At 38.7% G+C, this 15755-nt stretch overlaps 1 protein-coding gene across 2 annotated transcripts in view; it reads right to left on the bottom strand.

Moving 5' to 3' along the window:
• Nucleotides 1-2972: 2972 nt before the first annotated feature.
• KIF15 (kinesin family member 15) overlaps nucleotides 2973-15755 on the bottom strand; it is a 55171-nt gene continuing 42388 nt past the window's right edge. Inside the window, exons 27-35 of one of the 2 annotated variants that reach the window (XM_065933152.1) lie at nucleotides 14561-14707; nucleotides 13946-14047; nucleotides 13483-13647; nucleotides 11433-11542; nucleotides 10213-10285; nucleotides 8194-8231; nucleotides 4403-4568; nucleotides 4033-4164; nucleotides 2973-3766 (exon numbers count right to left, since the gene is read on the bottom strand). In XM_065933152.1, the coding sequence (XP_065789224.1) occupies nucleotides 3704-3766; nucleotides 4033-4164; nucleotides 4403-4568; nucleotides 8194-8231; nucleotides 10213-10285; nucleotides 11433-11542; nucleotides 13483-13647; nucleotides 13946-14047; nucleotides 14561-14707 (996 nt within the window). In that variant the 3' untranslated portion in view covers nucleotides 2973-3703. The remainder of the gene's footprint in view (nucleotides 3767-4032; nucleotides 4165-4402; nucleotides 4569-8193; nucleotides 8232-10212; nucleotides 10286-11432; nucleotides 11543-13482; nucleotides 13648-13945; nucleotides 14048-14560; nucleotides 14708-15755) is intronic. The other variant, XM_065933153.1, reaches the window with a different exon arrangement.

Below are 15755 nucleotides of genomic sequence, written 5' to 3'. Positions count from 1 at the left end.
TTACCTACCACCTTTTGAAAAAAGGTAGGATGAGGGCAATTTTCAGATTTACTCAAACATTTCTTTGTATTCGAATTCTGTGTTTCCTGAATATGGGAAAAGTAATTGTGAAACATCATGGCTTATAGCCTTTGGAGTTTACTTGACATCATGAAAAGTAATCAAGTCAGTAGAATTAACCTTTAGCACCACAAATTCCTCAATAAACTGACATGTGACAATTTTAAAAAAAAGCCAAGGGATGCCAAGGGTTGCTGGCAACACCTCAAGAGAGGCATGAAACAGATAATCCTCTGGGACCCTCAGTCTTGACAACACCCTGATTTTGAATCTCCAGCCTCCAGAACTGGGCAAGAATAAATTTGTTGTTTTAAGTCCAGTCTATGATACTTTGTTGCAGCAGCCCTGGGGAACTCATACCAATTGTTGAGGAATAACTAAATCAGTCTAAAAAAGAAATGGAAAATTTTATTCAAGCCAAAACTGAGGATTTATAATGTGGTAAAAATATCTCAGAAAGCTCTGAGAACTGTTAAGTCAAGGCACAGTTATATAGGTTTTTTGAAGAAAGAGGGCTGTACATCAAATGATGTATTATTGACAGTTTAGATAACCTAGAACTAAACACCATGTGATCCCTTATGAGATCAAGAAGGAGTATTATTTCAAGGAGTTGTCTTCCTGATGCTAGAATATTGTTTTTTATGGTTGAGCAGCCATTTCTGTCAATGGGGAAGGTCTGGCTGACACACAATGCACATACACAATGCAGAATCAGGGCAGAGAAGATGTCAAAGAACAAAGATTTATTTTGTTTATTCTATTTTTCTTGTCTTGCTATAAAATGTGAATTTTATTTCAGGAGGTGAGAAAATCTAAGTTTCTTTATTTCCAGCTTCACTACACTACATTCTCCCACCTCCAAGGCAGTCAGTGTCTGTACATTACCTTATACTGAATTTTTGTTCATTTTTCATTTCTGTCTCTTGGGGATTTACTAGTATTATCCGCTGAGAATTCAGCCATGCGTCAGTTTTCTGTTTTTTTATTTATTATTTCTGCTGCATCAGGACTGAGGTGCAGCACACAGGTCTTCCTTGTGACATACGCGATCTTTCCTTTTGGTGCGCGGGCTCCAGAGACGCTCGTGGGTTCACTAGTTGCGCACGGGCTTAGCTGCCCCACAGCATGTGGGATCTTAGTGCTCTGACCCTGGTTCGAACTAATGTCCCCAACACTGGAAGGCGCATTTTTAACCACTGGACCACTAGAGAAGTCCCTGTGTTAATTTTCTAAAATTGTTTTTCTGCAGCATGACTGAGGTATAATTTACAAACTATAAAATTAACCTATAGTGCAGGTAGTTTCATTTTTAGCAATTTAATGGAGTTGTACAATCAGCTCTAAAAACCAGATTTACAACATTTCCATAATATCACAAAGTTCCCTTGTGCCCATACAGAAATTCCCACTCCCACCTCCAAGCAACTGATTATTCGCTTTCTGTCACTTTTCTGGACATTTCACATAAGCAGAATCGTACAGTATGTGGTCTCTTGGGTCCCTCTTCTTTCACTTAGTAGATTTTTCCCCCCAAGGTTCATGCATATTGTATATACATCAGTTTTTTTAAATCGTCTACCGTATGTTGAAAGTGTTCAATATTGTTAGTCTTTAGGAAAATATAAGTGATACACCACTTCACACTGAGAAGACGACTACAGTAAAAAAAAAAAACCCTGACAACAAGTGTGGGTGAAGATGTGGAGAAACTGGAAAACATTTATGTGGAAACATAAGAAAGCACAGTTGAATGGTACATTTAGAAAACAGGCAGTATCTTTAAAAGTTAAACACACACTCACCAGATGACCCAGCAGTTTCACCCCTAGGTATCTCCTCAAGAGAGGTGAAACATATTTTCACACCAAGACTGACATGGGAGTTATAATAGCAGCATTGTTCTTAGCAGCTTCCAACTGCCAACAGCTCAAACTGTAACTGAGCAGGGCTCTAAAGGGCCTCCCGGGGACAGACTTCCTCTGCTTTAGCACCTCCCTAAGTACCTAGATAATAGGATCTGATGGCATATTTCCTGAGGTGTTTTATAGATGCCAAACCCCCTGCTAAATGGAAGGAGTTAATGACCATGAGTGCATAGCCCCCCGACCTTCTGGCACCTAAGGATTGAGAATGTGATGTGATAACACCCAGTTACCTATCAGCCAGTCAGAGAATGGGGCACAAACTGACCACAAACCCTGGGACACCTCTCCCTCACCTTACCTTTAAAAATGCTTTGCTGAAATCTGTAGGGGAGTTGGCCTTTTTGAGCACTAGCTGTCCTAAACTCCTCACCTGGTGCCCTGCTATGAACCCTGCACCTTCCTTCACCACAACCTGGTGTCAGTGGATGGGCTTTACTGTGCCCGGAGATGTGGGTGAGCTAACCCAAGTTTGGTTTGGTAACAAAATGTCCACTGACAGGTAAGTAAATAAAATGTGGCATGCCTACAAAATGGAATATTACTCCCAATAAATAAAAAGTGCTGATACACAGAAGTTCTTTAAGGGTGTTAGAGTCCAAGCTTGTTCTGCTCGCTGCATGACAGACCAATTAACTAAGAGACGATGTGCTGAGGCAAGAAAACTGACTTTATCTGGAAAGTCAGCAGACTAAGATGATGGTAGACTAATGTCTCTAAGCAACCATCTTACTGGGGTCTGGATGCCAGGTTCTTTTATAGAACAGAGAGTGGGGGAGGTGAAGAAGTAAAGTAAATAGGCCATTATTCTGGCTATTATCTCCTGGAATGGCCAGCCCCAGGAGGGGATGTGTTAATTCCTTCCTTTCTGTAGTCATCCAGAGGTAGACAGGATCCTGAACAAAGGCATTTTGGTTTAACATTCAGGCCAGAGGGGCAGGGTTCCCTGAGGCAGGCTATTACGTATGGACAATATCCTTTCAGTGAACAAAACTGACAGGAAGCAAAGGTTGAAGTGAAAGAAACAGACCCAACATGGAGTCAATTCTTCCCCGTACCGAGGGCAGGGTTTCTGTTGGCTTTGAGCACTGGTGACCAGTGCCTGGCACATAGCAGCTGCTCAATAAGTATATGATGAATGAACACTATAAATTACATTATTAAAATGTATATTTTAAAAGTATTTTATTATATTTCGACAAAGACCATATTTACAGTCATAAAAAAAGGCTCCTGAGAACACTTCAAGGAATATAAAAATAATCTCTATTAACAAGTTTGCTATTCATACACGCTGCAGAGTCACTAACTTCACTGGAAGTTTGGAAACCCATGTATATTGTTGGAGTTTCTGATGCAAAACTCAAAGGAGAATATGGCAGTATAGAAAGAAAAAATTAATCTGGCCAACATCCCTGTTTCCCTGTAAAGCCTCAGTTACAGGCTTTTATTTTAAAAAGGAAAAGGTTTTTCCAGTATTTACAGGTGACTTAAAAGCTTTGAAATGACAGCCTCTAACTGTAGACTGCCAGCTGCCACAGGTATGTACAGATGCCGCGTTCAGCAACTTGAGGGTCAGTGCCCCCGCCCCCACCCCCACATACACCATTAATAGTCGGGGCTCTTAATTCAGCTCTACTAAGTAGGCATGGGTAGCTCTTACTTTTTTAAGAGGGGAAAAAAAGTCTCCCAACAAGGTAGGCAGTTCATCAGGATCTTTATGGCTCATTCTTTTTCCTTTCTTTTAAAAATAAATTTTCAGCACGCAACTTTTCTGACTCCTGGTAATTTTTAAGAAAAAGAAAAGAGAAAAAAATTAGGCTCTAAATCTTACAGGAAGAAGTATTCTCCGTATTCATTAAGTTTAAATTTCCACTGATAGACTACTTAACAGTAATCAAGATCTCATGGGTATGATAACTGAATTACACTTGGACTAGCAATGGCCAAATTTTTCTTCAAGCAGTTAAGTGATTCAATAATTAAATTTTAATTAAATAATCATTTAAAACCAGAATGAGCTTATTCAGAACAATCAGGAGTTTACCTCAGTAAGCCTGACGTTTTCCTTCTTCAACCTCACTACGTACTGGATCTTCTGATGGAGGTTTTGGTGACCCACCAACTTTCCATTCTCCTCGGCCAGACACTCCACCTGTTTCCTTAACATTTCCATCTCCTGCAGGGAAACCAATCCAGGGAAGGTAAAAATGAGCTGCTTTGAATTTTTCATTTAAAGTAACATCATTGCATGCCTTCCAGGAGGAGAGGGAGGGATAGGCAGAGCCCAGGCTCCCGGTGTTCGTGACCAGACATCTCCATGTGCTCTGAGCAACTCTCAGCTACAGGGTGTCCAATCGCAGCCAGCAGGCTTCTGCTGATTTGCTCTGTTCATAAAAACCAACACATAAATGCACCTGGCATGTTCTCTCTTTTTCTTCATACAGTTCTTCCAACTTTGATCTCAGTTGTTCCTTTTCTTGGAATGCTTTAGACTCCAACATTCTGACTCGTTCGACTTCCTCAGTCATTGTCAGGTAGTCGGTCTCTTTGTTCCGAAGGGTGCTCTGGAGCTGCTCCAGGCTGTAACGGTAACTATCTAGTTATAGTATTCCAAAGGGACACAAGTGTAAGACAGTACTCAAATCAGACATTTGTCGCCCAAGCCCAGGATTTTGATTTCAAAGTATCACTAATATTCAGTCCTCCCCTTCTGACAGAACAGGAAGATAGCAAGAGATGCATATAAGCTTTCTTTTTTTTCTAAATGATTGCTTACCCCAAACTTACATTTCGGAAAGTTGCATAATCCATTTTTTTATACAACAAAAAGTTAGAATGCAGATTTTTAGATGTAGCCCTTAGAGGAAACTGCTACTTAAGTATTATTAGAGTCTGCAAGATTTATTCAGCACCCCTTAGAGTAATCATTTCTGGTTTCAAAAACTTGCTCTCAAAAAACAAACAAACAAAAAAACCACAACAGGTTCTCAGACGATAGGAGAGTAGTCATTTCTTCAAGGATGTGCACTTTATGCAACTATCACTTGAAAATAAACATTAAAAAGAAGGGTTACCCATGGATAGACCTAGAGATTGTCATACTGAGTGAAATAAGCCAGACAGAGAAAGACCAATAACCTATGATATAGATTATATGTGGAATATAAAAAAAAAATTATAAAAATAAACTTACTTATAAAATAGAAACAGACTGACAGACTTGAAGAATGAACTTATGGTTACCAGGCGGAAAGGGTGGCAGAGAGAAATAGACAGGGAGTGTGGAATGGACATGTATACACCACTGTATTTAAAATAGATAACCAAGAAGGGCCTACTGTATAGCACAGGAACTCTGCTCAATATTGTGTAATAATCTAAATGGGAAAAGAATTTGAAAAAGAATAGAAATATGTATAACTGAATCACTTTACTGTACACTTGAAACTAACATAACATTGTTAATCAACAATACTCCAATATAAAAAAAAAAGTTGCAGAAAAAGTGTTCAGAAACAACTAAGTATTCAAAAGGGAAAGAAAAAAGGATTACCAAAAAATTATACAGAATTTCACAAAACTAACCTAATCCTATAAACTTCCCAAAGAAACAAATACTTTTTATTTATTTTACAATGCATATGGAATACAACACTGATAATTTAAATGAGGTAATACACAGAATATACATTTAAAGCCAACAATTCCTCGGGCAGTGTTTTCAGACAACGTTCCAACCTCAGGAGGGCAGTGTGGGGGTGGCGCTGCTGTTTTCCTAATTCACCTGGAGCTGTTCTGCATTTGTCTTATGTATTTTGCTTTTGTTTGATGAAAAGGCTTTGTGGCATGGCAGACACTACAGTTTCATACCCATTTAATTTTTATAAAAACTCAGTTTGGGAGAAGGGAGAGGAGAAGCACACCCAGTTCCCCAAAATTGGTAAATAATAACTGGTCTGAGCTGAGCATGGTTATCTCTATGCCACTGCCAGATCCTGGTTTTCTCAACTTGCCCTGCAGGAATGCTAATGTTGGCTAAAGAAACACAATCTTGAGCGCTCCTGTGAGTATTTCTCCCCTGATAAAGCCCTTTTGAACCCACCACACTGCAAACTGTGACCCTCCTGAGTATGTTGTTTGGAGCTGCAGCACCCATCTTACAGCAAAGAGGTCACAAGCAAGGGTACCAAACACAGAAGAACAGAAAAAGTCAATGATAGCATCACTGGGTCAGTGCAACTCCAGAAACACTGCCTACACCACTGTTGGCTTGGTATTCAGTTCTTTGTTGCTTTTTAAAAACATCCTCACATACACATACGGATAACACAACGTTTAAAATTACTGCTGTCAGCTGGGACTGATAAAACTGCCATTTTCTGAAGACTGCGTCACTCGCCACAGCTTGGGCTCCTATAGTTCCAGGGACAGTGTACCACTGAGACTCTTGGTTACTCGATCATGAAATACATTACACCTCAGCTTAGATGCTTTTATTCTTTTTAGCTAGAAGGTCTCAATTGGGTGTTATTTCTAAAATAGCTACACTTCTACGAACTATACACCTGGATTATCATAGAGCCAGTAAGTGATTCAGATTTCTGTCCTAGCCCTGCAACTAACTGGCTGGGAACCAGTTGCCAAACTGCTCATATGTAGATAAAAGTGTTGAACAAAGCTCCATTCCAAATCTTTACTCTGTTAAGTATATGATTCTATGAAACAAATGACTCAACAACTGAGTAACAAATCTTTAACAAGTTAAGTGGTCTTTGTCAGCTGATCATTAAAAAGAATTTTTGATGAGAAATCACTATGTAATTTTTGGTGTATTAACTTCAACTAGTTCAAATAATTGAATAAAAATATTCTAACAAAACTTCTTCCATTGCCATCTAGTTACTATGTGAATAAGATTTCTCAACACTTATATCAATAAATACAAAAAGTAGGGCTAGAACTGATAGTGAATACTGTCCGATTCCAAAATTAAGGTAACAGAATGAGCTAAATAAAGAAAAAGCATTATGATAAAATTCATTCAGTGATGAAGTTCCAACAAAATTTTACTAGTATAATAATTACTTATACAAATTTACAATAAATTCAGGATACTTTAAAAATTATAATGAAAACCCAATCCATAAAAAATATAACACTTAGAACCATATGAATATGATCCACTTTTACAAATTACTTATAATTTCCATATATATTTTCATTGTTAAATTTATATGATTGGGCCATCAACAAAAAGTTTTTCCAAACAATATATTAAATTAGCATATAATTCTTCATGGGAAGAGAATGGAAATAATTTCAAAAGAAAAAGGAACAATGTAAAATTTTAGATTCAGGAATGTCTTCATGTATTTTTTAAATGGAGAGAAAGTATCAAATCATTTGGATAACTTTTAAAAGAAATCAACAAGAGCTTTATTTCTAAATATCATTATTTTCTGTGCTGAAACTTCTATCCTTTGCAATAATTTAAACTTATAATGAAAAATTTTAAAGTCAACTCCAAAAATGTGCAAGAGGGTATATGGTATTTCAAATGTTTGAGAACCTCTGTTCCTGATGAGATTTATTCTATTCAGAGCACATAGTATCTTTCTAATGTTTTATCACTTTGTTAAGTACCAACTGGTTTACTTATTTTGAACTTGATTAAAAAAATACCCTTTATCATGTTTAGCAAAGAATGAGGCAGTTTATAAGATTACATAAGTTAAAACATGAAACTATATGAATAAAATAAAATTATGTCCATAGAGAACATATAAAGAGACCCAAAGTCAAGACCAGAAGAATTCAGAGTATTGATCTATGGGTCTGAGAGGGTCTCAAGGTTTTAAATGAAGTGAGAAGGAAATCTGGTCAGTTCTCATTGTTCACACTGTCCAAGAAGTGAAAACCCATCAATTGCCCCAGGGAAACTAAGGTTTTCCTGGCACTTAACTTCTTTAAGATATATATATATATATATTTAATAGCTTCACACGAGGAACCCCTTTAGCAAGAGGCATTTAAGGCAAGAATTTTTTAACCATCTACTGTGTTCACATACTATGTTCACTATTACAGAAAGGAAAGAATTTTCTTACCTTGTGGTTATAATCATCATTTCTTCCTTTGGAGGAATACTGCTTGGTATTAATAAAGAAAAGGTTAACAACAACTTGAATTACAAGAGTGTACTTACTTTTCTTTCATTTTCAGCATTTCTTCCACCAATTTATTCTGTAAGAGGATTAAAAAAAGAAAAAGAGAAAATGGCTTAAGTTCTTTTTTTTTTTTTTAATTTTATTTTTTTTTTAATTTTTATTTTTCAGAGAGTTTTGTCATACATTGATATGAATCAGCCATAGAGTTACACGAATTCCCCATCCCGGTCTCCCATCCCACCTCCCTCTCCACCCGATTCCTCTGGATCTTCCCAGCCCAACAGGCCCGAGCACTTGACTCATGCCTCCCACCTGGGCTGGTGGTCTGTTTCACCACAGATAATATACATGCTGTTCTTTCGAAACATCCCACCCTCCCCTTCTCCCACAGAGTTCAAAAGTCTGTTCTGTACTTCTGCGTCTCTTCTTCTGCCCTGCAAATAGGGCCATCGTTACCATCTTTCTAAATTCCGTATATATGTGTTAGTATACTGTAATGTTCTTTATCTTTCTGGCTCACCTCACTCTGTATAATGGGCTCCAGTTTCATCCATCTCATTAGAACTGATTCAAATGAATTCTTTTTAACGGCTGAGTAATATTCCATGGTGTATATGTACCACAGCTTCCTTATCCATTCATCTGCTGATGGGCATCTAGGTTGCTTCCATGTCCTGGCTATTATAAACAGTGCTGTGATGAACATTGGGGTGCACGTGTCTCTTTCAGATCTGGATTCCTCAGTGTGTATGCCCAGAAGTGGTATTGCTGGGTCATATGGCAGTTCTATTTCCAGTTTTTTTAGAAATCTCCACACTGTTTTCCATAATGGCTGTACTAGTTTGCATTCCCACCAACAGTGTAAGAGGGTTCCCTTTTCTCCACACCCTCTCCAGCATTTATTGCTTGTAGACTTTTGGATAGCAGCCATCCTGACTGGCGTGTAATGGTACCTCACTGTGGTTTTGATTTGCATTTCTCTGATAATGAGTGATGTGGAGCATCTTTTCATGTGTTTGTTATGAAAATGGCTTAAGTTCTTAACATCGCTAAACAAAACACTGAAAGTAACCAGTCCACTTGCCCTCATGGTAATAAAACCATTATAATAACAAAATATTATTTTATAATAATAAAAGATACTGATAAATAATAAAATAATAATAAAAGCAACATCCTTTTTAATACAATCATACCTCAGTGTTCACAGAAGCACTATTTACAGTAGCCAAGACATGGAAGCAACCAAATGTTCATCAGTAGAGGAATGGATAAAGAAGATATGGTACATACAGACAATGGAATATTACTCAGTCATAAAAAAAGAATGAAATAATGCCATTTGCAGCAACATGGATGGACCTAGAGATTATCATATTTAGTGAAGTCAGTCAAACAATGGACAAATATCTTATGGTATCACTTATAAATAAAATCTAAAAATATGATACAAATGAGCTTATTTATGAAACAGAAACAGACTTTTGAAAATAAATTTATGGTTACCAAAAAGGAAGGGGGGAGAGGGATAAATTAGGAATTTGGGATTAGCAGATATACACTACTCTGTGTAAAGTAGATGAACAACCAGGTCCTACTGTATAGTACAGGAAGTATATTCAATATCTTATAATAAAACACAATGGAAAAGAACATGAAAAAGAATACACATATAATAATCACTTTGCTATATACCAGCAACTAACACAATACTATAAATCAACTATACTTCAAATAAAAAAAAAAATGGGGGGGATATCCCTTTCCATAATCCCAAATATACACACATACTGTGCCCTTTAATGCTTCAAATAGGATACTTGCTTCTAAACGGAGAACTCTATGTGAACTTACTATTTAGGCATGAAGACTACTTCACTCTCAACTTTCAACTATAGCCAAATAATGATGGTAAATATCAACCTTAACAGTGGGAATACAAAAAAGACAAAATTTCAATAATAAAATGATTTCTAAAATATATAACCATGAATGCTCACTATAAAAGCATGTCTCAGACAAGGAAAACAACTATTATGTTAAAAAAAAAATCATACTTTCGCAAGTCTTTCTTTGATCACTTCTTCTTGTTCATTCTTCATCTGTTGACTGTCTGAATGATTCTGTTTGCTGCACAGATTAGGAAGGGAGGATGGGAAAACCATTCAAATTTATTCAAGTATCAATTTCACATCTACTACACATAAAGCAATGCCAAGGTGTGTGGTATTTGAATGAAGGAATCTGACTGCTCCAATGAAACATCAGTTACCGAACAGGCTGACCCCTGGGCTATAACTTTCTTCTAATCTTTCATGAAGAAGGTTCTGTATGGCTCCTCATATAAGGAACACAAGGCTATGAAGTATTTTAAATTTTGGTTTTATAAATGATCTAAAAATGTTCTATGTTCCATGCTAAAACTAACTCTTGATAAAAGACAGTATACGATGTACAGTGCTTTTCTCTAATATGCCTGGACATGGGGGTGGAGCATATGGAAACTAGGTGAGCAGACTATGAGCTACCTGTATCAGAATCACTCAGAAGGGGAAGGTAAATCCCTAGAAGAGGATGCTTAATAAAATGACCATCTCCTTTGCTCACTAAAACTTGAAAGAACCATCTAGGAGGAACTCCCTGGTGGCCCAGTAGTTAGGACTCCGTGCTTTCAGCACTAAAGACTCAGGTTTAGTCCAGTATCACACAACTTTCAAGCAACAGAGAGGACATAGCCTGGGTGTGGCTGCCCCTGACAAGATGCTGGGCCATTAGCGGATACAACTAGAAAACTGCCTGAGTCAAAGCCAACACACACACACACTCACCTACCCAGACCTAAGGGAACACCCATCTATAAAGTTCTTCCCAGAAACTCTCTCTCCACTGGAAGCCATGAAGCAAAACCAAGGAAATTCTCTTTCTGCAGGCAGAAAGAGAGCCTTGTCTTGTTGACCTAACTGTTCCCCGAGTTCTAACCCCTCTTTCAGATACAAGCAGACAGTTTGGTTCAAGTATTTATTTCACACATTTGAAATTCATTTCAACAGCTCTGCAGCAATAAAAAGGTCATCAGGGTGGGCAAGATCATGATGACCTTATTCTCTAGCTCTGGAAAACCCCCTCATTAGACCTGATGGGGAAGCAACTGATGAGGCAGCTCCTGGATCATCGAAAAACATCACACACACTGTGATATCTATTTCGACTTCTTTCACTCAGCGGTACCCAGGCAGGCCACGATTCAGCCCACAGGGTTCTTGAGGCTCTTTCTTACCTGCTGTCCTTCTGTCTTTTGATATCATCCAGCTGATCTTGCAAGAGCCAGTTTTTCTCTTTTAACTGCTCAGCCTCTAGGCGGAGGTTTTCCATTTCACACAACTGCTCCTAAAAACATCAAATCAGGTCTTCTCAGAAAACACATGATAGTAGACATTATTTTGCTCCCCAGGTCACATTAAGACAGGTATTCTGTTTTAAGCTCCCTCCATGCACTGAACACTGTTCTGCATATCACTGGATTAAAAAGTAAATGATGAGAAGCCCTTGGGGGCTCAGAATGTGATTGATTTTCATACCCCTACTGTCTTAAAACATAGTTAAAACATAGTCTTTTATCAATATCACATAAATCAGACTTCCCTAGTGGTCCAGAGGTTAAGACTCTACGCTTCCACTGCAGGGGACATGGGTTTGATCCCTGATTGAATAACAAAGATCCCACATGCCATGGGGCAACTAAGCCTGTGAGCCACAGCAACTAAACATGAGGACTCTGGAGCCTGCACGACACAACAAAAGCGACACAATAAGAGATCGTGCATGGTGCAAGGAAGATCTTTGCAAAAAAAAAAAAAAAAAAAAATCACATAGTTCATTAAAATTCCTTTATGAGAAAATATAAAGAAAAGTTATCTACTTTGGTAACTGTTCTATTTGATTCTATTTCATAGATTCTAATTTTTTAAAAAACGGATGTGCCACAGCCTCAAAATACTTAACTGGATTCTGACTTGAAAATCATGAGCACAACCACCCAGAAGAAATAAAGACTTGTCTGTAAGGAGTGTTCTTTTTTATTTATCTAGTTTTTGGCTGCACTGGGTCTTCGTTGCTAAGCAAGGGCTTTCTCTAGTTGCAGCAAACAGAAGCTACTTCCTAGTTGTGGTGCCTGGGCTTTTCATGGTGGAAGTTTCTCTTATTGCAAAGCATGGACTCGAGGTTGCATGGACTCAGCAGTGGTGGTGCACGGGCTTAGCTGCTCCACAGCATGTGGGATCTTCCCAGACCAGGGAGCCAATTTGTGTCCCCTGGATTGGCAGGGGGATTCTTAACCACTGGACTACCAGGTTAAATCCTGGAGCAGTAAATCCTTGATTTACTTCTGCTTATCTATTTTTTGATTTCTTTTAACCTGACCCAATTTCTTCTAAATGCCAAGATTGTATCAATCTGGGTAATAAGCCACATTCCTGAGAGAGCAGCCTACTAAGAGCTGCCCTGAATAAAAAGGCCTAAAATGATCCCGTCTATCCTATACATATATTAAGGTAATTGTGTTCTAAAACAAATACTCACTGCAGAGCGATGAGCTCACAGATGATCTTCTATGGAGCATCACACCCTCCCTACCCATCCTCCCTACACCCACACTACACTTACCCAGGCACTCCTTCACACAACTTCCAGCCATAACACTGCCTTAAACACACTCTCCCCACACAAAAACCATACCCTCCACAAGTGAGGTGAAAAACCTTAGAAGGAAGTTTAAAGAAATGGCAAACAAGAGAAAAGCACTTTTCACTATCACAGACAAAAGCAAATCTCTCTAATATATAAAGAATGCCTATAGCTCATTAAGAAAAAGTTCAACAACAGAAAAATAGGTGAAGGATATAGCTCATAGAAACAAAAAAGCAAAAGATGTTCAATCTGACTCCTAATAATAAAACCACAAATCAAAAAATATGAGATAATGTGTTCCAGCTATTAAACTGGCAAAGATCTAAAAGACTCACAGCACTGTCATGAAAGTAGCTGGTGCAGCCTATATGATATGACACCATCACAAGAAAAAAAAAGGAGGGGATGGAGACTGTGTTTAAACACCTGGCTATAGATGCACTGAAAAGCTCTCAGAAACTGACTGCACCCAGAGCTTTCAGGGACAGCAAACCAGGTAGCTTGGAGTTGGGCTAAGAGGAAAACTTTTCTGCATCTTACACTTCAGTTTTGTTCCTTTTGAATTATGGATCCTCAGTCACCATGAAAGATATTGCTTATTCTGCAACATTAAATTCATTGAAAAAAAATTACCCAGTTACCTTTATCCTGAGAATCTCAGCATTTTTGACTTCTCTCTCTTCATTGAGTTTTGTTATAAGGTGTTGCAAAGAAATCTTAGAGGCTCTCCCATCTTCTATCTCTTGTTCTTTCGTTTCCAGGAGTTTTGCCAAATGTGTTTGAAAATGTGGTGGTGTTTTAGGGCTCTAAAATAAAATCACATTTCATCCAAATACCTGATGTAGTTACAAAGATTTCATGGTAAATGTATATGCCAACCATGAAGAAAATACACAGGCCACACATAGTTTGTTATCCTAATTCTTGTCCAAGTAAAACAAATAAAACACTAGTACCTTTTCATCAAAAAAAAAAAAACAAAACCAGAGTTGTTAGTGACAATCCTTTTCTGCAAAGACAAAGCTAGTCTTAGCAATATCCAGCTTTCATCGTTCACAAAAACGCGTATTCCTCCTGAAATGTGCTCGTGTTTATGAAAAGTACCTGGGGATAACTGGCAGCAGCATCCATCACATGCTCTAGTTGCCTCATTTTGAAGTTATATTCGTTTTTCTTCTGTTCTACTTCCTCTTTCTTTTGGTTTAGCTGGGGAAAATTGAACAGGGGGTTACAAATTAGACAATAACATGGGGACACGATCCAATTAGAATAGACAATCTTCCCTGCACGTGTAGAAATGGACTTATGTTATTTTTTTTCATGACCTGTTTGATAATTTGAAATTTCTGTCACAGATTTATTTCCACTTTAAAAGGAACTTTCTTTTTAAGCTTCACAAGTAATCACAGGGTCATTTGAGGAAAATTACAAAATATAAAACCATAATAGCCAAAAAGAGGATGGAAGTCAGCCATAATCTTTGGCCACAGTAGTCAGAACTTGCTGGCATGTGTCAAGGGTCATGGGTGGGTAGGAGGACAGCCATGCAAGTTGAACACAAAGAAGCCACCTGTTAAAAGCCCACCTACGTACCCTGTAGCCTGCTTTTCTGAATGTGGAGAATTAGCCAAGGCGGGGACCTCATGAGCTCAACCACCATGCAGCCCTGCTTCCCCCACCCCCATGCCCACCCTGAGTACTGCTCCCGCCACATCGCACCTCGTGCTGAAGCTCCCGGATGAGGGCATCTTTCCGGGTCAGCTCCTCCTGGGCCGACTGCAGGAGGCCCGAGTGCTTTCTTGAGGCCTCGGTGAGCATGTTGAGCTGCTCAGTGGCGTGCGCCAGGTCCTCGCAGAGCATGTCTTTCTGTTAGGGGACAAGGCCCACGGAAGAAGACGCTCTTAATTGTGCTCCTCCAGTATCAATTTACAAATCATTACTATGCAGGATTTTTAAAGTGCTAGGAAAGTTTTAAGTGAAAACTTTTTTTTTGGCTTGTATGCTAATCCATTATAAGACAAGCCAAGCAGTTAATATTTAAGTCATCAGGTCTAGAGATAAATATTACAGTAAATTCATTTAAGTACCCAGATTGAAGTCTCACTGCTCTCTGCTCTTCTCTCCCCTCACCCCCACGTAGTCAAAGCTGATCTCTCTTGCCTTGGGAGGATTCCAGGCATTGGTCTCTGGTTTACCTGTTGTCTCTCCAATAGATTCTATACATGGGAAGGTAAACAGTTATAAAGACAAGTACCCCTCAGCTAACTGTGACAGAGTGTCATAGGCCATCAAAGTTTCAGGGGAGCAGCTTGACAGAAAATGGCAGAGAGAATTAGAAGTCCTATAGGTTGCATGCACAATTGCTACGTCCACAGTGTATGTAATCTCTACCAAATTAGAGCAGAATCTGTTCCACCTAACTTTCCAAATGTGCATGTGTGAAAGTGAAGGTGGTACCTGCTCAGTTGTATCCGACTCTTTGCGACCCCATGGACTGTAGTCTGCTAGACTCCTCTGTCCATGGGATTCTCCAGGCAAGACTACTGGAGTGATTAACCATTCCCTTCTCCAGTGGATCTTCCCAACCCAGAGATCAAACCTGGGTCTCCCACATTGCAGGTGGATTCTTTACCGTCTGAGCCATCAGGGAAGCCGTGTGTGTGTGTGTGTGTGTGTGTGTAATAGTTTGATAGATCACAATATCTACCCATATTTTTATGATAGTAAGTTCCCTACATATGAATTTATTTTTATGGTAGTAAGATCCCTACAATATGAACCTTCAAGTTGCGAACTTTCAAAGGTGTAAATGTATATTTGCATGTCCAATCACGGAAGTTAGTCCGGGTGTCTGGCATACACTGTCACGTGTGTGCCTCCTCCACGAGTGGTTGTGCTTGTGTGTACTTCACCG

This window comes from Muntiacus reevesi, chromosome 4, assembly GCF_963930625.1.
Source record: "Muntiacus reevesi chromosome 4, mMunRee1.1, whole genome shotgun sequence".
NCBI lineage: Eukaryota > Metazoa > Chordata > Mammalia > Artiodactyla > Cervidae > Muntiacus > Muntiacus reevesi.
This window is presented reverse-complemented; position numbering and strand designations above follow the sequence as displayed.